The sequence below is a fragment of the Anas acuta genome, chromosome 16, assembly GCF_963932015.1.
Source record: "Anas acuta chromosome 16, bAnaAcu1.1, whole genome shotgun sequence".
NCBI classification, from domain to species: domain Eukaryota; kingdom Metazoa; phylum Chordata; class Aves; order Anseriformes; family Anatidae; genus Anas; species Anas acuta.
The window spans coordinates 16,538,842-16,565,034 of NC_088994.1; the positions used below are offsets into that span (position 1 = coordinate 16,538,842).

Genomic DNA, 26,193 nt, shown 5'->3' on the forward strand with positions numbered 1-26,193 from the left:
AGCACAGCCCCCACATTGCCACAGAGGGGCACGGGCTGGGGCTCTCCCCCCCTGGTGCTGGGGCGCACCCAGGGCAGGGGACACTGTGTGACCCCCTGGGGCCACAGGAGCTCGGTGATGCACCGTGGGCACAGCCCTGCCCGGCCAGCCCCGGAGCTGGGGGCAGCACGGGGACCACCCCGCAGCGAGGTGGGGAGGTTTCTCCACCATTTGCTTGCTGTAGGGCCCAGCCGGGTCACATCTGCAGCTTGAGGGCACAACTGGGAGCGGAAACCAATTTAGATGCAAGCAGGAGCTGTGCTGGGGTAGCTGGGTCCGAGACCTGCGGCAGGAAGGACAAGAGCCAGACCTGCTCATCAAAGGACCTGTCCTTGTATTGACAGCTCCACAGCCCCGGGCGACGGGCTGGGCTCCAGGCAGGACACGATGATGACGACGACGATGACGGTGGCACAGGAGGGGACAGCCAGGCTGCTGCACGCACCACGGCCCTGCCCTCGGGCAGGCAGCTGTCCCCGGGCAGGCCACGGTCCCCAGCACGGCCACCACGGGCAGCAGCACCCGCTGCCACCAGCCCCGCGGGGAACAGCTCCCTGCGGGGATGGGGACGGGGATGGGGACGGGGCCGTGCCCGCAGGCAGCAGGGGCCAGGCGCGGGCGAGGAGGTGCTACCGGGCACCGGGGGCTGAAAGGCGCGGGGTCAGCAGCGGGGCCGGGCCCAGCACCGCCCTGGGGGGCAGCAGCGGCCCCGCAGCCCGGGGGGGGCTCTGCCGGTGCGGCCGGTTCCCGATGTGGGAGCAGGCCTGGAAGCACTCCCGCTTGGTCTCAAAGTTGTTCCTGTTGCCGCCGCAGCCGCCGTAGATGAACTCCTCGCAGCGCTGGCTGGAGGCGTTGTAGAAGAAGCGGATGAAGAGCGCCTTGCAGTTCCCGCAGACGGAGGGCAGGTAGCAGAAATCTGCGTGGTCGCAGGGGCCGAGGTGAGGCGAGGACGGGGACCCCGCCAGGCTCAGCGCTGCCCAGCGGGGCAGGGTCTGCTCTGAGCCCCCAGGAGCCCGGCACAGCGATCTGTGCGGGGGTCTCACCCCACCCGGCACCAATCCCCTCCCAGAGCCAGGTCCGCGCCCACCCTCCCCAGGGATCCGCATCCCCCAACCCGCTCAGGGGCAGCCTTCGGGGAGGGCTGTGTGAGCCCCGCTCACCGGGGAGCCCTTCCCACCCTGCTGGGCTCAGCACCAGCCCCCCGCCCGCCCCGCGCCGCTGAGCCCTCACCGAGCACCGGCTCCTGGCAGGTGTAGCCGCACTTGCTGGGGCAGCACTTGGTGGCACCGGGGCAGTCGGCGTCACCGGCACAGTGGGAGCACGAGGTGTCCTGGCGGCAGGAGCTGCAGTCCTTGTCCAGAAGGTCCTCCACCTCGGGGATGTGGTAGCAGTACCCAGGCTTTTCTGCGGGACACAGCGGCCGGGATGCTGGGGAGGGGCAGGGAGCAGGGGCTGAGCAGCCCCCCGGGACCCCAGCAGGACCCCAATGGCCCCAGCCCCGTGGTCGCCCTGGGCAGCGGGGAGCAGCAGCACCCCGAGCATCCCTGCCCCCGGGACGTGCCCCAGCACTCACCCATCCCCATCGCCGGCTCCGATCTTCCAGGCACACGCGGGGTCGGGCCGGCCCGTGCCATCAGGGGGATGAGGGCCGCGAGGAGGAGGAGGAGGAGGAGGCAGGCTCGCCGCGCCATGGTGCCCTGCGTGGCCGGCTCTGGGCCCCGGCTGCGTCAGGCTGGGATTTAAGGTGTGCCGGCAGGGTGGAGGGAGCAGGGCAGGCGCCCGAGCCCTGCTAATTCCTGCCCTGGGTAACGAGCCGCACCCAGGCAGGGCCCGGCCTCCCCAGCAGCATCCCGGCCGCAGCCCTGGAGCCGGGGGGACCGGTAGGACGGGAAGGCTGCAGCCCGCCGGGCACCCGGCCCCGGGGCGCCAGGGCCAGGCTGGGGACACGCGGTGCCCGCACGCAGCCCCTCGCGGCCCTGGCGCAGCCGTCAGCCGGGGACGGGTCCCTCCGGGCCTCGGGTCCCCTCCTTCTCCCCCGGCCCCACAGCCGGGTGTGGTGCTGGCAGTGGGGTGGCCGCTGCCCAGGGCACCGGGCTCATGGGGCACGGGGCAGGCGGGCCCCCAGCACCCAGCGCACGTGGGCGGGCGTGGGGTGAAACCAGCAAAGTGAGAGAGAAGCAGATTAAGCTCTTCCCATTCAGCAGGAATAATTGTCTTCCTAATTGCTGCTCTAATTACTGTCCCACGGGGAAGCAGAGAGAGAGGAAAGCTCTGCAGGGAGAGGCAGGAAAGTTGGAGCCGGGTGGGGTGCGGAGGGAGGTGCCCCCGACCTGCCCTCACCCCCCCGCAGCTTTTCAGTAACATCCCCCCAGACCCCAGGGACAGAGACCCCCCCACAGCGTCCCAGGCTTCAGACACCAGAGATGTGGCAAAGCCCAAGCGGGGCTGGAGCCCAGCCCAGCCTCACCACGGCCACATCCCGGGGATGGGGGACACGAGTGGGGACGTGCCGGCCCCCACCTTGGTGCTGGCAGGGCTGCAGCTCGGTGCTGCCCTCCCCACGTCTCTCAGCCCCGAGCTGCCCAGGAAATGCCCCGGCTGCACAGAAACCCCCAGCCCCACGCCCAGCAGGGCAGGGTCACGAAGCCAAAATCCACCAGGCTACATTTTTCCTGCTGCTATCTCCCCGCGGTATCTCCTCTACCCAGGTGATGACTGCTCCGGCTGGGATCGTGCTGCACTGCAGCCCCTGGGGGGTGATGGAGCCGGGGCCGAGCAGCGGTGATGCTCGGAGGATCTGGGGCACACGGCGGGGGTCAGCCTGGGGGAGACGGGGGGGAACCACGCAGCCAAAAGCCCGGCACCACGGAGCCGCGTGGAGGGCCCCGTCCTGCCCTGGCCCTGGGGACGCACAGCCTGAGTCACGGGCGGCAGCGCGGGGTGAGCGTGGCCGGACCTCCGCCCCGGCAGCAACAGCGACCGGGCGGCACGGGGAGCACCCAGGAATGCGGCACCTCCCGGGGAGGGCCTGGGGCTGGGGCTGTGCCACCCGGTGGTGCTGGGGCTGTGCCACCTGGTGGTGCTGGGGCTGGGACCGTGCCACCCAGTGGTGCTGGGGCTGGGGCTGTGCCACCCGGTGGTGCTGCCGCTGCCTGGCCCGGGCACGAGGCAGGATGGGGCTGGCAGAGCCGAGGGCAGAGCCCCAGCGCGGCACTTCCCGGACAGCCTCGGTTTTGGGCACGTGGGCACGCACACGGTGAGGGCTGCTCCACCAGGCCGCTCGCAGCCCCACGCTCACTGGGGCCCCAGGGACAGCAGCACCGGGTGGCCGAGCTGTGGCCAGTCCCGGGATCCCATGGACAGGAGCAGGAGGTGAGAGGCAGCTCGGGCACAGAGACGGGGACTCAGGCAAGGACCGGTGCCCAGGCAGAGCCCCTGTCCCCACGCAGCCTCCAGCTCCCTGCCCTGCGCCCCCACTGCCCCACCGAGGTGTGGGGCTGGTGGCCACCGTCCCTCCTGGGCCAGGCTCAGTCCCCAGACACGGATGCAGGCTGTGGGGCTGTGGACCATGTCCGGTCACAGGACGTCCCTCGGGAGCCAGCGATTGTTCCCGGTGGCAGAACAATGCCCGGAGAGCTGCCAGGGCACCACGGGCCGCTCCACACCGCCTGGCCCGGGACCCACCTCCAGCTGCCTCGCAGTGGGGTCCCCCCAGCCCTCGCTGTCCCCCCAGCCCTGTCCTGTCCCCCAGCCACCCTCACGGCTGTACCGGTGCCCGTGGGTGCTGTGGGTGCTGCAGCACGGCTCGGCTCAGCTCGGCACGGCACAGCCCAGCCCCTGGGGCTGCTCAGAGCCCCCTGCCAAGCACCGTGGGCACGCAGCTGCGCCGTGGTCCCAGCTCTGAGCCTCGTCCAGCAGCACCGGCACAGGAGGGAGGGGACGGGGGGGTCACGCTCAGATGGAGCTGGGGCAGGGACGGGGTCACGGGGACCAACCTCTGTCCCGGGGAGGATTTAAAGCCCTGCCTGCACCTCGCAGCAGCCTGGCGCTGCCAGCCCCGTGCGCCATGCGGGTGCTGTCGCTGCTCCTGCTCCTGGGGCTCTGCTGCCTCTGGGCTCGGCTGGTGGCTTCAGGTGAGTGGGGGACAGGACCATGGGGGGTGCCCACGCAGAGGGCCGAGCGCGGCTGTGCCCCCCTGCGTGACCCCAAACCTCACAGACCAGCGGGCTCGGGCCCTCCAGGGCCCCGGCATGCCGCAGGGCTGGGACACTCCTGCCTCTCCCCAGGTTTCACCTAGATCCCACCTGGACCCTCCCTGAGGACCCTGCTTGTGCAGCTGCTTGGCACCGGACAGCCGGACAGACAGACACCTGGACAGCCGGACAGATGGACACAGAGGCATCCTTGGGCTGCAGGACGAGCACCCCCCACCCCCATCCCCTCCCGCCGCGCTCAGCTCAGCACCAGGCACGGCTGTTCCTTTGCCTCTTCCTTGCCAGTAAACCCAGTCCACAATGAGCACTGGTGGCTCCTGCTGTGTCAGTCTCGTTTCTGTTCCCAGAGCCCCCCCTGGAGCAGACGCCCGGCAGGACCCCACTGTGTCCCCACAGAGGACTCGGCCTTGTCCCTGGAGCTTGTCCAGGGCCCCGGGTGGCCCCCGGGGGCACGACCAGCCCCAACCTCTCCCTGGTTCAGCTCTGCTGCTCACCTGGGCTGTGAAATGTCGGGGTGTTTCTGTGTCTGCAGCTGGGAACGGCTCCTCTCACAGCACCAGCAGGCTTCCAGCTGCTGCAGGCAGGACCCCAGAGCCCCCAGGCACCAGGGGCTGTGTTGGAGCCGCACCTGAGCGCCGTGAGCGGTGCTCCCCCAGCTCCTGACCCCGCTGCGAGTCGTGGTCACGGTGCTGCGGGCACAGCGAGGCTCCAAGGGACACACGAGCCCGTGCCCGGGACCTGGCCGAGCCCTGCCAGCACAGCTGCTTTGGGAGGTGCCCTGGGGCCAGGAATCCTCAGGGGGCTGTGGGGACCCCACAGGGGGCTGTCCTGGCCCGGGGAAGCTCTGCTGGTCCCAGACGTGAGCCTGGGCTGTGCTGCCCCCGGGGCTCTGCCTCGGTGTCCGAATCACTGTGAAGAGCCCCAGCGTGGGAGCTCCAGCAGGGCTGGGGCTGCCCCAGGTGGCCGTGCCATGCAGGCACTGTGACAAGGGACAGCTTGAGGTGCTGAGCCAGTGGCCCAAGGGGGGTTTATTAGGAACGAGAAGGTCCTGCCCAAGGCGACGTTGGTGCCCAGGGCCAGCCCTGGCAGAGCAAGGCAGAGGTGGAGGCAGGGGGCAGGGGGCTGCTGCCCCACGCGCCCACCCACCACAGGCACTCCTGGCCCTGCAGCATCGGTCACCAAGCGTCGTCACTGCCGTCACCACCACCGTATTCTTCACCATCATCATCGTCACTGTATCTGTCATCCTCTCTATAGCGATTGCCACCCTCGCCTTCATCTTCATCATCATCGTCATCGTAGTCATCATCATCATCATCGTAGCCATCATCATCCTCACCCTCATGTTCATGCTTCTTTTCCTCTTCCTCCTCCTCATCGTCGTCATCATCATCGTCGTCGCCGTCGTCGCCCTCCTCGCTGTCTCCGTGGTCAGACTCGGGCTTCTCCCCCGCCTCGGGCTTCTCCCCACTCTCCGGCTTCTCCCCAGCCTCCGGTTTCCCTGCCGCCTCTGGTTTCTCTGCCACCACAGCTGTCTCCCCAGCCTCCGGCTTCCCCCCAGCCTCCGGCTTTTCCCTGCTCTCCGTTTTCCCCGCGCTCTGCGTTCCCCCCCCTGCCCCTGGCTTTGACTCAGTCTTTGGCTTTTCCCCAGCCTCCGCCTTCCCCCCGCACGCCGGCTTCTTCCCCGCACTGGGTTTCCTCCCGGTCTCCGGCTTCTCCCGCAGCAGAGGTTTGCTCCCCGGGGTGGGCTTCCCTCCACTCTCAGCTCCAGTCCCCAGCCATGCCCCGCGCGGGGGCTGCTCCGCGCTGCCCCGCTCTGCCCCCGGCTGCAGCCCCCCGGCCGCGGGGCCGGGCTCCTCCCGGTGCAGGGCGTCCTCCGGACACGGCCGAGTCGCGGGGACGGCGGAGGCTGCTCCGGGCACCCCTGGGTGGGAAGAGAACGGGGCCGTCAGCGCCCGGAGAGCCCCCGGGTGCCAGCAGGAGCCACCCGGGCAGCCCCCGAAGGAGGGGTGGAGGAAACGGGAGGGGGGGAGATGCGGACAGCAGCAACACAGAGACACAGAGTGAGGGGGTGAGGTGCTCAGCCAGGGCACGGGCACGTTGCTAAGTGTGCTTCTGAAGCACGGGCACCTTCCTGCTGAGCAGCAACAAGAGAGCCCAGAAACGGAGCTGCAGCGCGCAACTCGCTGCTGCCGTGCATCACCTGGCAGATCTCTAAAACAGGGAACGGGACCAAAGTATTAGGATGAAGGCATCAAAACCACTGGCTTGCTGGAAAAAGGTAAGCTATAGCATGAGCTTTAAAACAGCCTGTAACCAAGGCCAAAAGAAATTCAGGTTTCTAGAGAAAAACGTTCAGAAAACGATGGAGACATTTCTGCAGACGCGTTTCCATTAGAGTGCAATGGCCCCAGCACCTCATCACGGAGCAGCAGCACATCTGGCCCACGCTGAGCCGTTATTGCCTGGTCGTTTAAGCTTTAAAATAAAACAGCCCAAGTGGCAGCAAGCACGGGAGCATTCTGGAAGAAAAGGCTCAGCGGAATTTTAAACACTGCTCTAAAAATCAGCTCACTGTTCACTCAGGAAGAAATGCAATTTTCATTTCTTTGGAAGTTCGCCATTACACCCGAGGGGAAGAGACAAAAAGGAAAAAGAAAAAAGAAAAAAAAAGGAATGAAAAATAATTGTTCTGAGGGAATTTCCCCTTCCAGACGTGTGCTCCCCTCGGGGGGTGGCTGTGACCGTGCCTGCAGCGTGCCACGAGCAGGGAGCGGGCAGCCAAGGTGCAGCCAGCACGCAGGGACATCCCTGTGCTAGCACTTGCCCTGCACAGGCTCTGGCAGCTGCCTGCTTCTGTTCTGATTCAGGAATGCCCAGAGCAAAGCAGTCGTGGCTGCGGCCCCCATGGGTGACAGCCCCCTCAGCCCCTCCCTGCCCAGCCAAGGTCTCGTCTCTCTCCTGCCTCTGGCTTGGTCCAGCCCACGGCAGCCCTGGGCTCTGCCACGGGAGCTGCTTCTGCCCGGCGAGACACGGGGAGCAGCTCCCCAGCAGCGCCGTGGCTGCAGGCTCCATCCCCCATCTGGGCACTCCCCAAAAAAGAGACCCCCGGTGCCAGCAGCCCCCAGCCCCACAGCTGCTGGGGCTGGGCAGCGCCAGGCTGCACCCTCCTGGTGCTCAGCACGGCACCCATCCCGGCCGATGGCACCAGGAGCAGCCTCAGGAGGATGTCAGAGAATGCGAGAGGAGCCTTGGCTGGAGCGCAGCAGGCACCCTGAGCAGCATTTGCCCGGCTTTTAATGCCTGGCAGAACTCAAAGATCCCAAGACGTAAGCAAGGGTTAAACCTCACGAGGGCTGCAAGTCTCAGCAGAAAGCTCTCCTGAACGCCGGGGTTAAAGCAGACACCAACACACACAACTCCCAAGACCCAGGCTGCCTCCTCGGGGCGTGCGGTGCTCACCTGCGGCAGGCGCGGCGCGCAGCGGGGTGCTCAGGGCCAGGAGCCCCAGCAGGAGGCTGCCGCTCACCCACATGCTGCCAGCGCGAGTGCCCGGGTGGCGCCGGGCGGGGATTTAAGGTTCCCCCCCGGGAGAGGCGGCGAGGGCCAAGGAGGCGGCCCCGGGAACCTCCCACGTCCCACGTCCCGTCACAACACCGCTGCTCACCACGGAGACACTCAGGACACCAGCGGCACCCCGGCTGCAGTGCCACGGAGCAGTGGGAGAGGATGCTGGGCAGCACGGCCACGCGCTGCAGGCAGCCCCTGGAGGCTTTACTGCTGCTCGAGGCTGTGAGCCGGCCCTCCCTCGAGGCTCACTTTGGTCCGTTCTTTGTTCTTCGCAGGCGTCTTCCCCTCTGCGGGTGTTTGGGCTGCCAAAAGTGCTTTCCCCCTGGGGCACTTTCCCGGCTCCAGGCAGTGCCCTGGAAGGCGCGAAGCAGCGTCCCATCACCCCGAGGAGCTCAGCGCTCCGTGCACAGACATTTGCACTGTTGGCTTTGTGATTTTTTATGCTTTACAAACAGCTGGAAGAAGTTCTCTTGTCAGGCAGAGCACTGTGCCGCAGCACGGCCAGCTGCAGAAGGTGACGTGCGGGGCAGTGCGGGGGCTGCATGCCTGGAAGTGGGCAGGTGCAGGGCCCGTGCTGCCCAACCTGCGTGGGAGGACGGCTCCCTGCTCTAAGTGCAGGTTTCCTCCTCTCCTTGTGGCCGTGACTCAATTCCCGTGCTATTTCCCCGCAGACTTCCCGTGTCTGCCACGTTCCCGCACTCCGTGCGTCACAGCCCCAGGCCCTACCCAGGCAGGTGCCCCCATTGCTGCAGCCAGCGGTGCTGAGCAGGGCCTTGTGCCGTGCCACCCCTGCGCCCTGCTGCCTCCCACACCACCCCTGGGCACATGGTGCTCTGAGGGACCCCCAGCATGGCCCAGGTGCCGCGGGGAGCCTTGGAAAATCCATCCCCAAAAATCCCCAGGCCCCTTTTGCAGGTCTCGATGCCGTAGCTCCACAGCCAGGTTACACAGAGTGTGCCAGATTTGCCTCCCAAAGCCCCTCCCCAGCCCCCAGAGCACTGGATCAGCCCCTGCACAGCCCCTCAGTGGCTGCAGCTCCCCGGTCTCTGCCTGGCACGCTGCCGGACCCGAGCACCCAGCGGTGGCACCGGCTGCAGCCGGCACTGACACACACCGGCCCCCGAGCACCCCGGATGAGACGTTGCAGGGGCCGGTAATGACAACTCTGCAATTATCTCCATTACTCCTTAGCCACAGATTCCTATCTACTTCCTCCCTACCTCAAATAATGACTAAGGCGCGGGGTGAAACCCGGCCGGTGCGAGCAGCCGGGACTCTCGGTGTGACCCGAGCGGCAGAGCAGCTCCCTGAGGAGGGCTCCCGGGGGCACTGCTTTGACGGGCACCGTCCTTGCTCCTTTACAAATCCACAGCTGCTCATCTACTGCAGGAAAAAAAAAATAATAAAAAAAAGGAACAAAGCACAAACTACCGAGCAAGAGCCAACCTGCTCAGGAAGTACTCGGGAAGAACAGAATCTTCTGTGCATCCCTGATTGTGCAAATAAAGTTGCTCATAACTTGGAGCAACCAGGATTGCACATAAAAAGCCCGATACTGACAAAATGAAGCCGTGGCAGCACGGTGACTGGCACGGCCACACGGCAGGGGCAGTTTGTGCCGCCCGACCTCAGCCAGGTGAAACAGTCTGACCACACGGGCAGGGGGGAGGCCGCAGGCAGGTGCGGGCAGGGGAGGGGCACGGACACGGGTCTGGGGCTGATTCTCTGGAATTGGCAGCACCAAAACACAGCCGGGGCTTCACCAGCCCTGCAGCAGCCCCTGGGCACACGGCGGGAGGGCCGCAATGTTGTGTCTCTGAGTCTCGTTGATTTATCTGATTGATTTTATTTATTTATTTTATTTATTTTATTTATTTTTTTATTTTATTTTATTTATTTAATTGATTTTATTTATTTATTTTATTTTATTTATTTATTTTCTTTCTCTCGGAAGCCCCAACCCACCCTGCTGCCACCACCACGCCCGCCGAGCACTCTGCCTGTCCCGGCAGCAGGCTCAGCCCGGTGGCCCCGCACCCAAGGCCCGGGCCCGGTGGCGGTGGCGGTTCCGGTGCCGTTGCCATGGCAACGCCGCTTCCGCCCGTCGCCGCCCGATGACGTCCCGAGGCGGGGCCGGGGCCTTCCGGGTGCCGCGCGGCCGCGGGCCGGGAGCGGGGCGCGATGGGCGCCGCCCGCGACGCGGAGCAGCAGCCGGGGCCGCCGGGCGAGGAGGGCCCGGGGGAGGCGGAGGAGCAGCCGGGGGGCTCGGTGAGGCGGGCGGGGGGCGCTGGGGCGCGGCGGGGCGGTGGCGGTGGAGGCGGCGGGCGGGCGGCTGACGGCGATGTCCCGCAGAGCCCCTGGAACATCATGATCAAGCACCGGCAGGTGCAGCGGCGCGGCCGGCGCTCGCAGATGACCACCAGGTACGGCACCGGCACCGGGGGACCGGCACCGGGGGGCCAGGAGGGGGCGGCCCGGCCGGGCCCCGCGCCCCCTCCCACTCCGCCCCCCTTTTCCTGACCCCCCCCCCCCTCCGCCCGCAGCTTCACCGACCCGGCCGTGTCCATGGAGCTGCTGCGGGCCGTGCTGCAGCCCAGCATCAACGAGGAGATCCGGGGGGTCTTCAACAAGTACATGAAGGTGAGAGCCGCGGGGGGCTGCGTGCTGCCGGCCCGGCCGGGCCGCTGGGTGCTCACCCCCCCCACCCCTCCTATGCCACCCCCCAGTTCTTCCAGAAGGCCGCTGCCAACGTGCGCGATAACGTCGGGGAGGAGGTGGACCCCGAGCAGCTCATCCAGGAGACGTGCCGGAGCTGCCTGGAGCAGGTGGGCGCAGCGAGCGAGGCAGCACGCTGAGAATGGGGCAGGGGGGGGGCCCTGGGGCGGCCACCCCCGGGGCGTTGGGTTCTGTGGTGGCCACCCTGTGGTGGGCCGGGTGTGAGATCCCCGGCCACAGCCTTGAAACGTCTCCTGGCTGGGACCCTCTGCTCAGAGCGACCTCTGCACGCAGATCGCCTTCACAGGGCAGAGCAGGGGGTGCTGCCGGGTCCCCACAGCCAGGTAACCCCCCCCTCTCCTCCTGCAGGCCAAGCTGCTGTTCTCTGACGGCAAAAAGGTTGTGCCCAGGCTGCCCCACGAGCAGGCAGGACCAAAGGTAAAAGTCGTCGTTCCCAGAGATTCAGTGATGTGTAGGAGCTGGGAGGAGCGCGTGGAGGGGCTGGAACTGCCCCGTTCTCTGCCTGTTCCTTGTCTGTCAGATTAGAGGAGTGGGAGTGGGCTTTAGGTGGGCTGCGCAGCTCTGTCTCAGAAAGCTGCAGAGCAGCAAAGTGGGGCTGTCACCGAGACCTCCCTGCCCAGCAGCTGCGAGGAGCTGAAGCTGGGAGCGTTGGGTGGGGTGGGAGGGGGAGCCCAGAGAGCACCACAGCCCCCAGGCACAGCCCCTGTTATCGCCATTCCTCTTCCAGCGTGCCCGGCAGTTGGATGAAGACTTGAACCGTCGCGGAAGCCCAGTCCCCAAAAAGGTAGGAGAGCTTTCCCCAAGGGACTGTATGTTTGGGAAGGTCGGTGCCTCGCTCCTGGCTGTTCCTCGCTGCATGTGAGCGGCTTCTGTGATGGCTCAGAGGAGCTTGCTCTTGTGGCAGCCAGCGTTAGTGCACACAGTTAAAAGAGCAGCTTCCCAAAGAGGGGACAGAGAAACGAAAGGGTTCTCTCCCCTCGTGCTGATGAGAGACTTTATTCCCTGCAGAGAAAGGGACGGCCTCCGGGACAGAGCCTGTCGAATGATCGCGGGGTCTCGGGCATGGCTGCGTGAGTACGGCCCCGAGCTGCAGGGGGTGTGGGGGAGCCGAGGCCGGCTGAGACAGGGAGCAGGGAAACCCTGCCCGGAGCTCCTGCCCGGCACCACGGGGAGGTGTGGGAGGCGTGAGAGGGCAAGGCTGGGGCTGAGGTACAGCTGCAGGAGGCAGAGGCCTGCCCTGCCGGGAAGCAGTTTGGTCCAGACGGGTGGTTCAGGGGGGGCTGTGAGACGGGTGGGTCACGGGCAGCGGGGGGACCCTGGCAGCGGGGGGGGGGAGAGAGAGATTGTGCAGCAGAGGTGAGGGTCCGGAGGCGGGCACTGCAGGGAGGTGGGAGGGGGTCTGGAAGGGCTGGAACTCAGACCCCTGCTGCTGGGAGCTCGCGGTGTCTTTATTGACCCCCCCAGGACCCACCCTTACTTCGTTTTCCTTCCCCGTAGGTGGAAGCTCAAAGTCTCTGAGCCCGTGAGAAGGGATGGACCAAAGGTACTGGCTGGCCGACGCCGCTGGGCTCACCCTCTCCTCCCCTTCGCTTCCTCCCGCAGAGCCCTGCCTGGTGGCAGCTCAGGACAGGCCCGGGGCTGTGCCCTGCCGGGCCGCTGCAGTGCCGGGAGAGAAGCGAGAAGAGAAGTGCCTGGGAGCCTTTCTTGCCTCCTCCAGACACTGTAGCCCGTAGCTCTGTGCTGTGCTGCAGCTGTTAGCAGACCCAGGCGAGCCGTAGCAGTAGCCAGGAGGATCCCACAAGTGTTTCCCCTGGGGGAAACCGCTTAGATCAGCGCAGGTTGATAGCAGCAGGCTCCCTCCTCTGAGGCAATCCAGAGGTCTGTGGCTCCCTCCCAAGCCGAGGGGCGGTTCTGAGGTTCCCCGTCAGAGCGCCGAGGCTCGTGGAGCACTGGCCGGCACCAGCTTCATTTCTAATGCTGCCCCTTTTCCAATTGCTCTGTAGTGGGATCCATCCCGACTGACTGAAACCACAACCTTTGTGCTGGGATCTCGAGCAAACAAGTAAGGAACGGCCCTGTTGATGGAGGGTGGTGTCTCCAAGGCAGGAGCCCGTAAGACTCCTCCGTCACTTCACTTCTCTGCCTCGGAAGCAGTAGGAAGGGCTGGGGAGGAGAGGAGGTGTCCCCGTGCCGCGCAGCCCCCCTCCGCCCGGCTCTAACGCCCCCCTCGTGTTCCTCTTTCAGAGCTCTCGGGATGGGAGGAACAAGAGGGCGGCTCTACATCAAGCATCCCCACCTCTTTAAGGTCAGGCTCCGCGGCGGGACGCTTCCTCCTCGGGGTTCTCTCGGCAGCTGTCGGTGATGGGAGCCGGGAGCTTTGTCTCGCTCGGCGATTCCTCCACGGCCCCGTCTCGTCTCAGGGCACACCGCCGGGGCACACGGCCACCGCCCGCAGCCAGGGCTCCCTCCGAGGCGAGGCCAGGCAGGGCCGTGCCCCCCTCCGCCAGCCCCCGAGCGCGGGCTGGGCTCCATCCCAGCAAGAGGTGGGGGGTCCGAGCTGGGTGGGGGGGAGCATCGCCCGCGCTCAGCCAGGCCCTCGCTGCTTTATTGCAGTACGCAGCCGACCCGCAGGATAAGCACTGGCTGGCAGAGCAGCAGCACATGAGGGCCACTGGGGGCAAGATGGTGAGTACGGCCCGGCCGCGCGCCGCGGGAGGCCGCCGGCAGGACAGGCACAGGCAGGGGCAGGGGCAGGGGCGCTGCCGGGTGCTCGGCACCCCGGGCACCCCCTGGGTGTGCTGCTGGGGGGTGAGGGGGGTTGGGGGGGGGGGGGGCGCTCCCGGTGCCGCTGCCCCCCCCCTGCCCCGCCGTGCCCAGCGCCCGTCTCGCCCCGCGCAGGCCTACCTGCTGCTGGAGGAGGACATCCGCGACCTGGCTGCCAGCGACGACTACAGGTGAGGGGACCCCCGGCACAGAGCCCCCCCCGGTGCCCACCCCCAGCCCCGTGCCCCCCCGGTGCCCCCTCAGCCCAGTGTCCCCCCCATCCCGGTGTCCCCCCTGGTGTCCCCCCCATCCCGGTGTCCCTCCTGCTGCCCCCTCACCCCGGTGCCCTGTGCCCCCCCCGGTGCCCCCTCACCCTTAAGCCCCCCCCATGCCCGGTGCCCCCCCCCCGGTGTCTTCCCTGGTGCCCGCTCACCCCTGTACCCCCCAGCCCAGTGCCCATCTGGCCCAGTGTCGCCCTCAGCCCGGTGCCCCCCACCAGTGTCCCCCCTTGGCCCGGTGTCCCCCCCAGCCCGGTGCCCACCCCCCTCCCCAGCCTGGTTTCCCCCCCGGTGCCCCCCCGGTGCCCCCCCGGTGCCCCCCCGTTCCCGCTGACCCCGTGCTGTGCCCGCAGGGACTCGGGCGAGCTGCGGCTGGAGGAGCTGAAGCCGTTCGTGCCGCCGCTGTGGATGACGGAGAAGATGCAGAAGTACATGGAGACGCTGCGCGAGGGGGGCGACCCCCCCCCGCCGCCCCCCGACGGCCCCCCCGCGCCCTGAGCCCCCCCCCCCCCCCCAATAAAGCCGCTGCTTCGCACCCGCCTCCTGCGCCTGCCCCTTTAAGAGCTCGCGGGGGCGGGACCTGCGCCGCGCCTCTGCGCCTGCGCCTCGCGGGGAGGGGCGGGGCCTCCCGCCGTCTCCACGGCAACCGCGTCCTCGGCGGGCGCCCATTGGCCGGCGCCGGGGCTGCCGCGCTCCGATTGGTCCGCGCGGGGCCGGTTTGAAACATTCAAACGGGCGCGGGAAGGGGGCGGGGCCGGGCCCGGCACCCAGCGGGGCCGCAGCGGAGCCGCACGGAGCCGCCATGGCCTCGCAGAACGCCGACCCCGCCGCCGCGCACGGAGCCGCCGCCAGGAAAGGGGCCGAGGCCGGGCCCCCGGCTGCGCGCGGCTCGGTGGGGAAGAGGTGAGCCCGGGGCTGCCCGGTAACGGCCCGGTAACGGTAACGGCTCGGTAACGGCCCGCTGCCGGTCGCGGTTGCCCGCCCGGTGCCGGTGCCGCTGTCGGTAACCCGCCCGCTTCCCCCTCAGGCTGCAGCAGGAGCTGATGACGCTGATGGTGAGTGGGGGGCCGGGGCTCGGGGCTCGGGGCCGGTCCCGGTGCCGGTTGCTGACGGCGCTGCCCCGCAGATGTCCGGGGACAAAGGCATCTCCGCCTTCCCCGAGTCCGACAACCTCTTCCGCTGGATCGGCACCATCGACGGCGCGGCCGGCACGGTGAGCGGCAGCCCGGGACCCCCCGGTGCCCCCCCCGGGACCCCCTGGTCCTCCCCCGGTTCCCTCCCATTTTCCCCCGGTTCCCTCCCGGTTCCCCTCTCCCGGTTCCCCTCCCCCGTCCCCCCCCGCCCCCCCGCTAAGTGCCGCCCCCAGGTGTACGAGGAGCTTCGCTACAAGCTGTCTCTGGAGTTCCCCAGCGGGTACCCCTACAACGCGCCCACCGTGCGCTTCCTCACGCCCTGCTACCACCCCAACGTGGACCCGCAGGGCAACATCTGCCTGGACATCCTGAAGGACAAGTGGTCGGCGCTGTACGACGTGCGCACCATCCTGCTGTCCATCCAGAGCCTGCTGGCAGGTGGGGATGGGGCGGGGACGGGACGGGGACCCCGCAACGGGGACCCCCGCAACGGGCACCCCGCTCACCCAGCCCTCGTCCCACAGAGCCCAACATCGAGAGCCCCCTGAACACGCACGCGGCCGAGCTGTGGAAGAACCAAGCGGGTGAGTGCCCCCGGGGGCGGCGGCGCAGCCCCTGGCCCTGCCCTGCTGCCCCCCCCCCCGGCCCTGAGCCCCCAGCCCCCTCTCTCCGCAGCCTTCAAGAAGTACCTGCGGGAGACGTACGCCAAGCAGGCCAAGAGCAAGGAAACCTGACCCCTGCTGCGCCGCCCCCTGTCCCCGTCCCCCCCCCGCCGTTCTGTATCATAGGCTGTTTTTAAGTTAATTTTGGAGTCCGAGCTACGGTTAATGTATAAATAAACGCACGTTTATAACTCGTCCCCCATCTCCCTGAAGGTTTTGCTGCATTCAGAGGTCCTGCGGTGCTGGGCAGCTGTGCTGGGGGTGGGGGCTGCTGTGGGGGGGCTGCCCCGTCCCTGAGGCAGCAGCCCCGCACCCCCCTGTGAGCGTGGCAGGGAGAGGAAGGGACACGGACACCCGTGGGGTCAGGGGGGCTTTATTAACAGTCCCCAGGACAGCTCCTGGGGCGGTGGGGACACACGGGGCTCCATTGTGGGGGGCTGGCCCTGCTGCCCCAGCTCACAGGACCCTGCAGCAGGGCCCTGCACGAGGCCCTGGCCCCTGGGATGTGGGGGCTGCACCCAGCCCCCCCGGCCCTGCCGCCTGCGTGGCCTCCACCGTCCAGAGGGGGATGTTGGCCGTGCTCTCCATCTCCGCCAGCACGGCCCTCACCTGCTCCATCTCCTCCTCCAGGCATGGCGGGGCCGGGGGCTGCTCGGGGCCCCCCCCCCGCCGGCCCCCCAGCCCGGTGCGCAGCAGGGCCGCGCCGCCCCCCTGCAGGGAGAAGAGGCGGCAGAGGCGCTGGGCCTGGCGCAGGTCCTGCAGGAACAGCTCCAGGGCGGAGAGGAAGAGCACCCACAGCCGCTCCAGCTCCCGCCGCTCCTCGGGGCTCGCCGCCTGCCGCAGCCCCGCCAGCAGCGCGCTCCGCAGCCCTGCGGGACGGGGGGCACTGAGGGGGTCCCTGCTCCTCCAGCCGGGGCACCCCCTGTGTGCCCCCCGCCCGCCGTGCGGGTCCCTTACCGGCGCTGAGCTCCCGCGCCTCCGCGCTCCTCCCGCGCCGCTCCTCGCGCAGCCGGGGGCCGTCGGCGCTGCCCCCCAGCTGCAGCACCAGCTGCCGGTGCCCGGCCGCCGCCTTGCAGAGAGCAGCCTGGGCGGCCACGCACGTCCCCACTGCCCCCCGTGCCCCGCACGCAGCCCCTCGTCCCGGTGCCATAGGGGAGGGATCTGGATGCAGCCCGGCTGCGGTGGCCCCTGGCTCTGTGAGGACGTGCTGGGCTCTGCAGCAGGGCCCGGTGTGGGGCCGGTCCCGCTCTCCCCACGGGCACTGGGCACTTCCTGAACCCGGGAGCTCTGCCCTCGCCCCTGGCGCCCCCATGGCTGCGCTCCTCCCCGGCTGCAGAGGCTGTGTGAGGCCGCAGGTCCCCGGGGAGCTCTGGCATGGGCTGGGCTGGCTCGGGCTCCCTGGACGGAGCTGCTCCAGCATCGCCTTAACCCCTGCTGGGGGGGCTGCTGCTGTCCCCCACCTTATTGCCAGGTCCCCACCTCCTTCCCTGCAGGCCCACAGGGCCCCGGGGTGATGCTGCCCCCCCTGCATCCTCCAAGCTCCCACTGGAGCGGGCAGGAGCAGCCCTGCAGGCGCTGCTGGCCGGGACCCCCAGCCTGTGGGAATGGGGCCACGCTCCCCGTCCCGCTGCTGTGGGAAGCGGCCGCTCCGCATGGAAACTCTGAGCTCAGCGCTGGCGCCTGCCCAGCAGCCCGTGGGAACCGCTGCCCCGCGCTGCCCTGCTGCATGAGGGCCTCGTGGTGAGCCAGGCGGCACCGTGTGGCACGGCACGGCGTGGTGTGGGGCATGGCACAGCGTGGTGTGGCACGGTGCATCCCTCCGTGAGGATCCCTGCGCCCCCCTGCCCTGGGGACAGCACCGCAGCACCCTCCCCGTGCAAACCCAGCGTAATCCTGTACCAGCAGCTCAGCCTTTCCCCTTTTAATGAGGCTCAACCATAAACCACATCTGACAGCGTCGAGGAAAAGCTCAGCCGCTGGCCACAGGGCGAGAGCAGGGCCCCGGTGCGGGCAGGGCTCCCGCTGTGTGGGCGGCCGGGGCCAGGCGCTGCGGCGGGGCTGCTCCCCCGGCGGCGGAGCGGGGCTGGGCGCAGCGGCTGGCCCGAGGAATGTCTGGTCCCTTACTGCACGCCCTCCATCATCTTCAGGAACTCTGCAAGAGAGCGGCGCCGTCAGCCCCCGCCGCGCTGCACGCACAGCCCGCTGCAGCCAGGGCCACCGCTCACCATCAAAGTCGATGCGGCCGTCGTTGTTCTTGTCTGAGTCCTTCATCAGGTCTTCTATGTCCTCCTCGGTGACGTGCTCGCCGGTGGCCCTGAGGATCTCGCCCAGCTCCTCGATGTCGATGAAGCCGTCCGCGTTCCTGCGGGAGAGCACGGCCAGGATGGGCCCCGCTCGGCCGCCGCGGGCAGGCACCGCGGGCAGCGCCGCCCCACTCACTTGTCGAAGATGCGGAAGCAGTTGGCCAGCTCCTCCTCGGACTTGCCCTTGGCGTCCTCTTTCATCTGGCGCACCATCATCACCAGGAACTCCTCGAAGTCGATGGTGCCGCTGCCTGCGGGGAGGAAGCGTGGCTCAGGTCAGGGCCCCGGCCCCGGCAGCCACCCCAGCACCCGCCACCCGCCGCTCACCATCCTCGTCCACCTCCTCGATGATGGCATCCAGCTCCTCCTTGGTGGGGTTCTGGCCCAGCATCCTCATCACCGTGCCCAGCTCCTTGGTGCTGATGTCCCCGCCGCCGTCCGCATCAAACATGTCGAAGGCAGCCTTGAACTCTGCGGGGATGGGGGGGGTCGGGGATGGGGCCTCAGGCACCGGGGTGGGCCCTGGCCCTGCGCATCCGCCGGGCCCCAGCCCGCTCCCTGGCGCTGCCCTCGCTCACCAGCGATCATCTCCTCGCTGAGGAAGGCGCGGGCCTCCGCCTGCTGGTCCGTCTGCAAGACAAGGGGCGAAGGGGTCAGCGCCGGCCTCGCACGGCCCTGCCTGGGGGCAGCAGGACCAGGGGCTCTGCAGCGGGGCTCTGCCCAGGGTCAGGTCCTGGACCCCCTGGCCTCCCCATGGAGCCCTCGCACAGCACCGCCCTACGGCATGTGGGATGGAGGTGGGAGTGGGGTGAGAGGTGTGCGTGGTGCTGCCCATGCCCGCGGTGAGCCATGGCCCCAGGCAGCCCCCATGGCTCAGCTGCCGCCCAGCATCCACACAGCCACCCCAAGGGCCGCTCGCTGGGGGTTCCATGACGCAGGGGCCACCGTCCCCCCCGTGCTGCCTTGGCATCCCAGGCACGCAGCACTATTTTTGGGATCTCCTCGGCTCCCCTTTTAGGAAGCAGCGGTCTGCATCCACGGGCACCTGTCGGCCCAGGATCGGGTTTCTCCTGGAGGCGCGGGCGGCGCGGGGCCGCGGCGGTGTCGCATGACCCAGCGCTCAGCTTTCAGCGCCTTCGCACAGCCCGGGTCCGGCCGGGGCTGCTCCAATGTCCCCAGGAACCCGCTCGCTCCCCGGGCAGACAAGTGCCCTCTTCTCCCTGGTGCACGTCCCGCAGGGGCCCTGCGCTGCCCCAATGTCCCCTGCCACCTCCCGCCTTGGCCAGCCCCAGAGCTGCAGCCCATGGCACCGACCTTCCCGCAGGGGTGCCCTGGCACAGCCCCGCATCCCCCGGTGCCCGCGGTGCCCAGCGCCCCCGGCCCAGCTGCAGCTCGCCCCGGCACGCGGCACCACCGAGGTTCTTACCATTGACGCCATCTCTGCTGCTCTCCTGCCCTAGGGTGTCACCACCGCACGCACCAGAAGCCCCCAGAAGCTCCCTGGCTCCCCAATTTGTAGTGTCCCCGTGCCCCCAGCCGTTGGCCCCCCAGCCCGGCAGCCTATCAGCTCCCCGGTGCAAATCCAGCCCCGCTCATTGGCAACGGGCTCATTTTACCTAATTTAGCCAAAGCGTTATTGGCCAAGAGCTGGGGATTAAACGTGGGTCTGAAGCCGGGATAGAAATTCAAGCCCTGTGGGGAGGGACACCGGAGCCTTGGCAGGAACGTGGCTCCGTCCCCTGCTCAGCCCCCCCGCCCCGGGGCAGCTCAGCAAGGAGGGGGTTAAAAATAGCCCCCCAGCGGGGGCATCCCCCCAACACCGGGGCTGGGGCTTCCCCGGTGTGGCCGTGCCGGACCCGGCACCACGGGCACGTCCTGATGGCACCACACGTGCCCCCGCCAAGCCCGCGGCACCGCTGGGGGCAGGCGGCCAGCTCAGGGGCCGGGCTCCGTCCCCTCCCTCGCCCCCCGCAGCACCCCAGCTGCCCACCCCTGCCCAACACCCCCACCCCTGCCCTTCACCCCTGTTTCTGGTGCTGGGCAGGCCCCCTGCAGCCCCCAGCCCCCGATGAGGGTTGGGCCGTGGCAGGGCTGTGCAGCCCCGGGGTGGGCGAGGAGCACCCGGCCCCCACGGTGGGTGCTGGCACTGCTGGCACCCAACTCCCTCATCACAGACGGGGCTGGAAAAGGCAGCGCCGCTTCGTGCCGTCGGCAGGGTGGAAACCTGCCCGGGGCCTCCTCGAAGGCTCCCAGCACAGCCCAGGGCGCGGGCGCCAGTGCCGCAGCCCCTGCCAGGGTCCCGCTGCCAGGGCTAACGGCTCGGGGGACGCGCTGGCCAAGCGGCCCGTGCCCCGTGGGGCTCCAGGAGGGCTCAGGGCAGCGCAGGCAGCACGGCACCAGGCCTGGGGGGCTCCCCGGTGCTGGGGAGGGGCGGGAGGCTGCCGGGATCCCCCCTGCTGCCCACGGGAGCTGAGACCCCCGGTGTGCCCCTCGACATGGGGTACCGGGGGTGGCCCTGGGGCACCCCGGGCCCGCAGCAGAGCCGGGCAGGGTGCGGGGCGCTGGCGCTGGGCGCAGAGCGATGGCAGCAGCTGGGCCGGTTCCTCGATATTAATAGACGTTCCCAAGAAAGTGGCGAGGAGGGAGCAGGAATGGCCCTAAATAAGGCCGGGCGAGCGCCTGACGCCGGCCATGGCTGCAGCCCAGCCGTGGGGGCGCGTGGCGAGCCCGGCCGGGGGCCAAGGGCAGCGGGGCCGGGGCTGCCCGGGGGCTGCTGGGGACACGGCACCGCGGGACGGGGACCCGGGATCGGGGCACGGGGGCACTTGGGGCATGGGGGCACTGCGGTATTTGGGGTGTGAGGGCATCAGGGCATCAGGGTGTGAGGGCACCGGGGCACTGTGGCACCGGGGGTATTTGGGGTACCGGGGAGCTGATCCCCGCTCGGGGCAGTGCAGGGAGCGGGGCCCCGGTGCTGCTCGGGGCCGTTCCGGGCCGTGCCGGCCCCGCCGCGATCCGGGTTCCCGGCGGAGGCGGAGCCGCGCAGGGAGGATCCCGGGACGGGCGGCGGAGCGGCCATCGCTCGGCACCGCCCGGCGCGGCGCGGGGAGGGCGGCGGGGCCCCGGCACCGGCACCGGGGGCACCGGGAGCACCGGGAGGGGGGGGGCCGGGGCCGCACCGCGCCGGGAGCGGGGCTCCGGGCAGGCCGGGGGGGGGGGGGCCGGGGCCGGGTCCCGCCGCCACTCCGGAGCCGCCCCGTGCCCGGTGCCCGTCCCGGCGGGCGGGGGCGGCCGGGGCCCAGCCGTCGTCGCCGTCCCCCGGCCGTGGGCATGGCCGCCCGCATCCTGCACCGCCTGCGGCACGCGCTGGGCGCTGAGGGCGCCAGGGAGGAGCGGGCGCACGACGGCGGCGAGGCCGAGGACTGCCCCGAGAGCTCGGAGCTGGAGGACGACACCGAGGGGCTGTCCACGCGCCTCAGCGGCACCCTGAGCTTCGCCAGCCACGAGGACGAGGACGGCGACGAGGACGAGGACGAGGAGGACGGCGCCGGCGAGGAGCCGGGGGAGCCGCCGGAGCCCACGGGGGAGGCCGTGGGTGCAGAGAACGGAGGCAGGTGCCGGGACGCGGAGCCCCGGGGTGAGGCCGTGTCCCGCGGGCAGGACGGGGCCGGGCGGCCCGGTGCCCCCGCTGAGCCCCTGTCCCCACGCAGAGTGGGACGCGGCGGCGAAGCCCCCCGGCAGCAGCCTGCTGACCCGCCAGCTGCAGGAGCTGTGGAGGAAGTCGCGGAGCAGCCTCGCACCACAGCGGCTGCTCTTCGAGGTCACCAGCGCCAGCGTGGTTAGCGAGCGCTCCTCCAAGTACGTGGTGAGTGCGCCCCGCGCGGGGCCGTGCCGCGGGGCCCCCTGCGGCCGGGCGTCCCGGGGCGGGTGGGCGCTGATTTCTCTCTGTCTCTCCCTGTGCTGCTCTGATGGTGCTGGCGGCTCAGATGAGCCTCAGGTAACTACAGCCGGCTGGGCCTGCTCGCTCTGCTGGGCCAAACCCGGCCCCGGGGCAGGGCGGCGCGGGGCACCGCATCCCCGTCCCTGTCCCTGTCCCTGTCCCTGTCCCTGTCCCTGTCCCGGCGGCTCCTCTGCTGCGTGCACTTGGCTGTGTCCCGGCCCCACCGGGAGGCCGTGTCCCCCTCCACGGCGCCCCCCTGACCCCCGGCTCCCTGCCTGCAGCTCTACACCATCTACCTGATCCGCTCCGGCCAGTTCGACAAGGCGCCCGCCACCATTGCCCGGCGCTACTCGGACTTCGAGCGGCTGAACCGCCGCCTGCGCAGCCGCTTCGGCTGCGACATGGCCGGCATCGCCTTCCCCAGGAAGAGGCTGCGGCGCAACTTCACGGCCGAGACCATCGCCAAGCGCAGCCGAGCCTTCGAGCAGTTCCTGTCCCACCTGCACTCCATCGCCGAGATCCGCCGCTCCCCCGAGTTCCTCGAGTTCTTCTTCCTGCAGGACCTGCGTGCCGCCCAGCGCCTGACCTGCACCGGCATGTACCGCGAGGCCCTGGCCACCTGGGCCAACGCCTGCCGGCTGCAGGAGCGGCTGGGGGTCTGCGGCTCCGGCCGCTTCCTGCTGACGCTGGCCGGGCTGGCCGTGTGCCACCAGGAGCTGGACCAGCTGGGCGAGGCGCACGGCTGCTGCGAGCAGGCGCTGCAGCTGCTGGAGGCCCAGGACAGCCACCCGCTGCTGGGGCCCTTCCTCCAGGCTCACGTCCACCTGGCCTGGAAGGTGGGCAAGGACAAGCGGCGCTCGGAGGCCCGGCTGCAGGGCCTGCAGGAGGCCGGGCTGCCCCTGCAGCAGCAGCCCAGCCTGAAGGAGTGTCTGATCAAGGAGCCTCTCGAGTGAGGCCCCGGCCGGCACCGGGCTCAGGGTCCGTGGGGGCAGCACGGCGGCGGCACCAGGGTGGGAGCCGGGGCAGCGAGGGTGAGGATGGGGCACGGAGGCAGAGCGGTGTCGGCACAACCCACGCGTGGTGGCTGGGAGCGGGGCCAGCCCCTCTGGGAGCTGCCCCTCAAAAATGCACTTTCTGTGTCAGTTCCTCCGGCGCTGGGTGCTCGCTGCCTGCACCACCTGCTGGGGGGCCAGCTGCTCCCTGCAGGGGCTGCCCGAGGTAGATGGGGTTCAGCCGGCACGCACAGGCAGCGCGTTAAAGGGACAGGAAGGCTTCTGGCCAGGAGCTTCCAGTAACACATAATAAAAAGGACTTTATTAAATAAAGTCTTGGTAGGAAAAGGAGCAGGGGTTCCTGCTGTGTCTGCTCAGCTTCACTTCCCCCTCCGGCACTGCACGGGGGCACCCATCGGTGGGAAGCTCTCACGGCTCCCAGGCCAGGAGGTGGGAACGGCCTCGTTCCCTTTCACTGCGGCTGCTGGGGCCCCTCTCCCGCCCAGCCCTGAGGAGGAGGCCGAGGTGCAGCAGCAGGAGCAGCGGCAGCTCATCCATGAGGGTACGGGGAGGTGAGCAGAAGTGAGAAGGGGAAGCCAACGATTGTCACGGTTGCGCTTTCCCCTCCTCTGACCCCATCCGCCGTAGGGCACAGCCGCCCCCAGAGCCCTGACGCTGCCCTGCCACGAGAAGCTCCCTCGGAGTCACGCAGCCACCCAGAGCCAAGGGGACAAACTCCAGGGGACAGCTCGCCCGTTCACGTGATGGCTTTATTTACGTTGGGTGAAGGCTGGCTGAGCTCACGTTACGCGCTGACAGGCGGTGGAAGTGCTGCCCGTGCAGGTCCAGCTCAGCACCGAGGTGCTGGCACCAGCCCTCCGGCAGGCCGGGCTCCTCAGCCCATTCTCTGCTGCTCCCTCCTCTGCTGCCCGGGGTTCCGCCTTCGCCCACGGCCAGTTTGGTGCAGGCTCCTCCGCAGGCCTCAGCCCCGGCACAGGGAGCTTGGTGCCACCGCTGCCGCCGGCGCCCTTGGCTAGAGTTTACTCTGGGTCGGTTTCTGCTCCACCCTGATGACTCCTTCCTGCGCGCAGGTGACAGCCAGGACCCCGTCCCTGCGCCACAGGCGCCCGTGCACCAGCCCTCGGCACCCACCTGCAGGCAGCGCCCGTCAGACCGCGAGCCCTCCGGTCCCCGCCGGGGCAGGGCCGGCCTCGGCCACGCGGTGCCCAGGAAGCGGGCAGGACTCACCCGCCCAGGGGCTCTCGCACTCGTAGAGCATCCAGTGGTCAGCGCGGAAGGGAGCGTGGAACCACATGGAGTGGTCGAGGGACACCATGAACTTGACGTTGTACTGCCGGTGGGGCAGCAAGGCCGTGCCCAGGAAGGCGTAGTCCGAGATGTAGGCGGCCACGCAGCAGTGCGCCTTCATGTCAGCATCTCCTGCAAGGAACCAGCGTGGTGCTGCGGGACAGCCCTGGGCAGGAGCTGTGGCTCTGAGCTCCGTGTCCCCAGGGCCGGCTGTTACCCAACAGAACCAGGCAGCTTTACACCCACTGCCCTCGCCGTGCCCCTGGCTCAATGTGGCAAACGGGCACCGTGTCAGGCTCTGCCCCGTGCTGCTTCAGCCCCGAGATCCCCAGGCTTCCCGCAGCCCTGGGGCACAGCGGGGAGCCGCGACCCCCCCAGCCGTGTCACAAGTGTGCTGTGCAGCCGCAGCCCCAACCCCCGGCTCGTGCAGCAGCAGGAGCCCCCCGGGGCAGTGCCCACCTATGTAGCCGCGGGCTCGCACCCAGAAGAGCTGCTTCGGCTCCTGCTGCTCCGTGGTGAATATATCCGGCGGGTTGACGGGTTTGATGTCAATCGGCACATTTTCTGCTTGGATCTTGTTGAGGCGCCTTCTGTATTTCTCTGCCAAGTTGGGATTCCTTCGGACAACACGGAGAAGTGACCTCAGTGCCCTGCGTCCTGGGAAGGCCCAGGGCAGGGCTGACAGCAGCAAACTCAGCCCAGAGCCCCCCAGAGGGGCAGGAGGGTCCCGGTCCCGTCCCCGTCCCGTGCGTTTGAGAACTCTGCAGGCCGTCACCGCGATCCTCTCCCATCCCCTTCTGCCCCCGCGCCTCCCCAAGGCCCAGCAGCAGGCGCCGCGTGCCCCCAGCACCCCACTCACTGCAGGAACCTGGCGATGAGCTCCTCCTGGGTCAGCAGCTCCTCGGGCGGCGGCACGGCGGGCATGGAGAACTGGTGCTGCAGGGGGCTGTGCTGGGACAGCTGGAAGGACGCCTGGCAGATGAGGATGGGCTGCCCGTGCTGGACGGCCTTCACGGAGCGCACCGAGAAGCTCCTCCCGCTGCGGGTCCGCTCCACCTGGTACAGCACTGGCACCGCGGGGTCCCCTGGCACACACAGCACAGCCCCGGCACCGTGCGGCGGCCGCAGCTCGGGGCACCCCGACCGGCACGGCCCCCCCCGGGCAGCGGCACCGCTTGGGGGGTCTCAGCCCTGGCCCCTCCGGCCCCCCCCGTTCCCACCGGTGCCCCCGTTCCCTCCGACTCCCCCGGTTCCCCCCCAGTGCCCCCCATTCCTCCCGGTGCCCTCCATTCCTCTCGGTCTCCCCGGTTCCCTCGTTCCCCCCCAGCTCCCCCCAGTGCTCCCCGGCCTCCCCGTTCCCCCCCGGCCCCCTCCGGTACCCTCCGTTCCCCCCGTTGCCCCCGGTTCCCCCCAGTGCCCCCCGTTCCTCCCGGTGCCCCCCGTTCCCCCCCACCCCCCCTGGTTCCCTCGTTCCCTCCCGTTACCCTCCAGTGCCCCCCAGCCCCCCCGTTCCCCCGGTGCCCCCCATTTCTCCCCGGTCCCCCCGGTGCCCCCGTTCCTCCCGGTGCCCCCCGTTCCCCCCCATCCCCCCCGCCCCACCCCGGTTCCTTCGTTCCCTCCCGTTCCCCTCCAGTGCCCCCCAGCCCCCCCGTTCCCCCCGTTCCCCCCATTTCTCCCCGGTCCCCCCGGTGTCCCCCCGTTCCCCCCCACCCCCCGTTCCCACCTGCCCTGACGAAGTAGCAGTGCAGGGAGTGCACCTGCTCATCGCGGCTCACGGCGTGCGCGGCCGCCACCAGGGCCTGCCCCACGATCTGCCCCCCGAACAGGCGGCGCGTGGCGGGCACCCAGTGGTGCCGGCCCCTAAGGGGACAGCGGCGGCGCCGTCAGCGGGGGGCGGCGGGGCCGGGGGGGGGCGGCAGGGGGGGAGCGGCCCGGCCCGGCCCCGCGCACCGGAACAGGTCGGTGTCCAGGCGCTCCAGGCTCAGCACGGTGTCGCTGAGCGCTCCCCGCAGGTCCCCGCCCGCCTCCGCCATCCCCGCGGCCACCCGGAACCGGCACGGACGGCGGGGCGGGAGGCACCGCCCACGCGGCGGAGGCGGCGGGTGATTGGTCCGTCGCGCTGTCGGTCGGGGGGAGGGTGGAGGAAAGCGCGGAGCCGGTTGGCCGGCCAGCTGCCAATCCGCAGAGCACGACCGTGATTGGCCAGCCCGCGGGAGGGGGGCGGGACCGAGAGCGGGGGCGGTGCTCGGAGCTCT

At 69.5% G+C, this 26,193-nt stretch overlaps 8 protein-coding genes and 1 long non-coding RNA gene across 13 annotated transcripts; 4 read left to right on the top strand and 5 right to left on the bottom strand.

Moving 5' to 3' along the window:
* Positions 1-84: 84 nt before the first annotated feature.
* On the bottom strand, positions 85-2,352 carry LOC137865513 (eppin-like). The gene is made up of 3 exons (XM_068700628.1): positions 1,613-2,352; positions 1,270-1,443; positions 85-955 (listed from the first exon to the last, which is right to left on the bottom strand). The coding sequence occupies exons 1-3, from the start codon at positions 1,728-1,730 to the stop codon at positions 669-671; spliced, it is 579 nt and encodes a 192-aa protein (XP_068556729.1). The 5' UTR covers positions 1,731-2,352; the 3' UTR covers positions 85-668.
* A 192-nt stretch (positions 2,353-2,544) lies between these two features.
* Positions 2,545-4,560, top strand: LOC137865514 (uncharacterized). The gene is made up of 2 exons (XR_011101952.1): positions 2,545-4,172; positions 4,326-4,560. It is a non-coding gene; the product is annotated as an uncharacterized lncRNA (long non-coding RNA).
* A 717-nt stretch (positions 4,561-5,277) lies between these two features.
* LOC137865563 (uncharacterized) lies at positions 5,278-7,854 on the bottom strand. Its single transcript, XM_068700699.1, has 2 exons — positions 7,716-7,854; positions 5,278-6,177 (listed from the first exon to the last, which is right to left on the bottom strand). The coding sequence occupies exons 1-2, from the start codon at positions 7,786-7,788 to the stop codon at positions 5,429-5,431; spliced, it is 822 nt and encodes a 273-aa protein (XP_068556800.1). The 5' UTR covers positions 7,789-7,854; the 3' UTR covers positions 5,278-5,428.
* A 2,077-nt stretch (positions 7,855-9,931) lies between these two features.
* On the top strand, positions 9,932-14,140 carry DNTTIP1 (deoxynucleotidyltransferase terminal interacting protein 1). Of its 2 annotated transcripts, XM_068700116.1 has the most exons (13): positions 9,932-10,091; positions 10,176-10,246; positions 10,367-10,463; positions 10,550-10,648; positions 10,908-10,976; positions 11,287-11,343; positions 11,568-11,629; positions 12,057-12,102; positions 12,563-12,621; positions 12,804-12,864; positions 13,173-13,244; positions 13,458-13,513; positions 13,954-14,140. In XM_068700116.1, exons 1-13 carry the CDS (start codon positions 10,005-10,007, stop codon positions 14,096-14,098), a joined length of 981 nt encoding a protein of 326 aa, XP_068556217.1. In that variant the 5' UTR covers positions 9,932-10,004; the 3' UTR covers positions 14,099-14,140. The 2 variants fall into 2 exon arrangements, with proteins under 2 accessions (XP_068556217.1, XP_068556218.1); XM_068700117.1 differs by lacking the exon at positions 13,173-13,244.
* Positions 14,141-14,330: 190 nt separating this feature from the next.
* UBE2C (ubiquitin conjugating enzyme E2 C) lies at positions 14,331-15,590 on the top strand. The gene is made up of 6 exons (XM_068700120.1): positions 14,331-14,503; positions 14,628-14,655; positions 14,727-14,813; positions 14,967-15,171; positions 15,258-15,317; positions 15,409-15,590. The coding sequence occupies exons 1-6, from the start codon at positions 14,403-14,405 to the stop codon at positions 15,465-15,467; spliced, it is 540 nt and encodes a 179-aa protein (XP_068556221.1). The 5' UTR covers positions 14,331-14,402; the 3' UTR covers positions 15,468-15,590.
* A 164-nt stretch (positions 15,591-15,754) lies between these two features.
* Positions 15,755-17,160, bottom strand: LOC137865239 (regulator of G-protein signaling 9-binding protein-like). Its single transcript, XM_068700112.1, has 2 exons — positions 16,353-17,160; positions 15,755-16,264 (listed from the first exon to the last, which is right to left on the bottom strand). The coding sequence occupies exons 1-2, from the start codon at positions 17,047-17,049 to the stop codon at positions 15,852-15,854; spliced, it is 1,110 nt and encodes a 369-aa protein (XP_068556213.1). The 5' UTR covers positions 17,050-17,160; the 3' UTR covers positions 15,755-15,851.
* Positions 17,161-17,301: 141 nt separating this feature from the next.
* On the bottom strand, positions 17,302-19,269 carry TNNC2 (troponin C2, fast skeletal type). The gene is made up of 6 exons (XM_068700122.1): positions 19,125-19,269; positions 18,277-18,328; positions 18,026-18,169; positions 17,835-17,949; positions 17,621-17,757; positions 17,302-17,547 (listed from the first exon to the last, which is right to left on the bottom strand). Exons 1-6 carry the CDS (start codon positions 19,134-19,136, stop codon positions 17,516-17,518), a joined length of 492 nt encoding a protein of 163 aa, XP_068556223.1. The 5' UTR covers positions 19,137-19,269; the 3' UTR covers positions 17,302-17,515.
* Positions 19,270-20,358: 1,089 nt separating this feature from the next.
* Positions 20,359-22,981, top strand: SNX21 (sorting nexin family member 21). Of its 4 annotated transcripts, none has more exons than XM_068700107.1 (3): positions 20,359-21,335; positions 21,409-21,556; positions 22,063-22,732. In XM_068700107.1, the coding sequence occupies exons 1-3, from the start codon at positions 20,390-20,392 to the stop codon at positions 22,589-22,591; spliced, it is 1,623 nt and encodes a 540-aa protein (XP_068556208.1). In that variant the 5' UTR covers positions 20,359-20,389; the 3' UTR covers positions 22,592-22,732. The 4 variants fall into 4 exon arrangements, with proteins under 4 accessions (XP_068556208.1, XP_068556206.1, XP_068556209.1 ...); XM_068700105.1 differs by having other exon boundaries at positions 20,366-21,335; positions 21,409-21,563; positions 22,063-22,981; XM_068700108.1 differs by having other exon boundaries at positions 20,407-21,327; positions 21,359-21,563; positions 21,920-22,732.
* A 401-nt stretch (positions 22,982-23,382) lies between these two features.
* On the bottom strand, positions 23,383-26,048 carry ACOT8 (acyl-CoA thioesterase 8). The gene is made up of 6 exons (XM_068700118.1): positions 25,889-26,048; positions 25,662-25,798; positions 24,798-25,023; positions 24,398-24,555; positions 23,879-24,070; positions 23,383-23,782 (listed from the first exon to the last, which is right to left on the bottom strand). The coding sequence occupies exons 1-6, from the start codon at positions 25,969-25,971 to the stop codon at positions 23,664-23,666; spliced, it is 915 nt and encodes a 304-aa protein (XP_068556219.1). The 5' UTR covers positions 25,972-26,048; the 3' UTR covers positions 23,383-23,663.
* Between the last annotated feature and the right edge of the window lie 145 nt (positions 26,049-26,193).

What these genes read in the sequence shown, in the direction of transcription:
- LOC137865513 (XM_068700628.1), bottom strand. Translation starts at nt 1,730, where the DNA reads ATGGCGCGGCGAGCCTGCCTCCTCCTCCTCCTCCTCCTCGCGGCCCTC. An exon ending in GGAGCCGGCGATGGGGATGG is followed by an intron (nt 1,444 to 1,612) that starts GTGAGTGCTGGG and finishes TGTGTCCCGCAG; the next exon opens with AAAAGCCTGGGTACTGCTAC. An exon ending in CTGCCAGGAGCCGGTGCTCG is followed by an intron (nt 956 to 1,269) that starts GTGAGGGCTCAG and finishes GCGACCACGCAG; the next exon opens with ATTTCTGCTACCTGCCCTCC.
- LOC137865563 (XM_068700699.1), bottom strand. Translation starts at nt 7,788, where the DNA reads ATGTGGGTGAGCGGCAGCCTCCTGCTGGGGCTCCTGGCCCTGAGCACC. An exon ending in GCGCGCCGCGCCTGCCGCAG is followed by an intron (nt 6,178 to 7,715) that starts GTGAGCACCGCA and finishes CTTCCCACCCAG; the next exon opens with GGGTGCCCGGAGCAGCCTCC.
- DNTTIP1 (XM_068700116.1), top strand. Translation starts at nt 10,005, where the DNA reads ATGGGCGCCGCCCGCGACGCGGAGCAGCAGCCGGGGCCGCCGGGCGAG. An exon ending in ACGAGCAGGCAGGACCAAAG is followed by an intron (nt 10,977 to 11,286) that starts GTAAAAGTCGTC and finishes TTCCTCTTCCAG; the next exon opens with CGTGCCCGGCAGTTGGATGA. An exon ending in AGCATCCCCACCTCTTTAAG is followed by an intron (nt 12,865 to 13,172) that starts GTCAGGCTCCGC and finishes GCTTTATTGCAG; the next exon opens with TACGCAGCCGACCCGCAGGA.
- UBE2C (XM_068700120.1), top strand. Translation starts at nt 14,403, where the DNA reads ATGGCCTCGCAGAACGCCGACCCCGCCGCCGCGCACGGAGCCGCCGCC. An exon ending in CGCGGCTCGGTGGGGAAGAG is followed by an intron (nt 14,504 to 14,627) that starts GTGAGCCCGGGG and finishes CTTCCCCCTCAG; the next exon opens with GCTGCAGCAGGAGCTGATGA. An exon ending in CATCCAGAGCCTGCTGGCAG is followed by an intron (nt 15,172 to 15,257) that starts GTGGGGATGGGG and finishes CTCGTCCCACAG; the next exon opens with AGCCCAACATCGAGAGCCCC.
- LOC137865239 (XM_068700112.1), bottom strand. Translation starts at nt 17,049, where the DNA reads ATGCGGAGCGGCCGCTTCCCACAGCAGCGGGACGGGGAGCGTGGCCCC. An exon ending in GGCGCGGGAGCTCAGCGCCG is followed by an intron (nt 16,265 to 16,352) that starts GTAAGGGACCCG and finishes CCCGTCCCGCAG; the next exon opens with GGCTGCGGAGCGCGCTGCTG.
- TNNC2 (XM_068700122.1), bottom strand. An exon ending in CAGCGAGGAGATGATCGCTG is followed by an intron (nt 18,170 to 18,276) that starts GTGAGCGAGGGC and finishes CCATCCCCGCAG; the next exon opens with AGTTCAAGGCTGCCTTCGAC. An exon ending in TGCTTCCGCATCTTCGACAA is followed by an intron (nt 17,758 to 17,834) that starts GTGAGTGGGGCG and finishes GCTCTCCCGCAG; the next exon opens with GAACGCGGACGGCTTCATCG.
- SNX21 (XM_068700105.1), top strand. Translation starts at nt 20,390, where the DNA reads ATGGCTGCAGCCCAGCCGTGGGGGCGCGTGGCGAGCCCGGCCGGGGGC. An exon ending in CCGGGACGCGGAGCCCCGGG is followed by an intron (nt 21,336 to 21,408) that starts GTGAGGCCGTGT and finishes GTCCCCACGCAG; the next exon opens with AGTGGGACGCGGCGGCGAAG. An exon ending in AGCGCTCCTCCAAGTACGTG is followed by an intron (nt 21,564 to 22,062) that starts GTGAGTGCGCCC and finishes CGCCTTCCCCAG; the next exon opens with GAAGAGGCTGCGGCGCAACT.
- ACOT8 (XM_068700118.1), bottom strand. Translation starts at nt 25,971, where the DNA reads ATGGCGGAGGCGGGCGGGGACCTGCGGGGAGCGCTCAGCGACACCGTG. An exon ending in CTGGACACCGACCTGTTCCG is followed by an intron (nt 25,799 to 25,888) that starts GTGCGCGGGGCC and finishes CTGTCCCCTTAG; the next exon opens with GGGCCGGCACCACTGGGTGC. An exon ending in GCGAGCCCGCGGCTACATAG is followed by an intron (nt 24,071 to 24,397) that starts GTGGGCACTGCC and finishes GGTTCCTTGCAG; the next exon opens with GAGATGCTGACATGAAGGCG.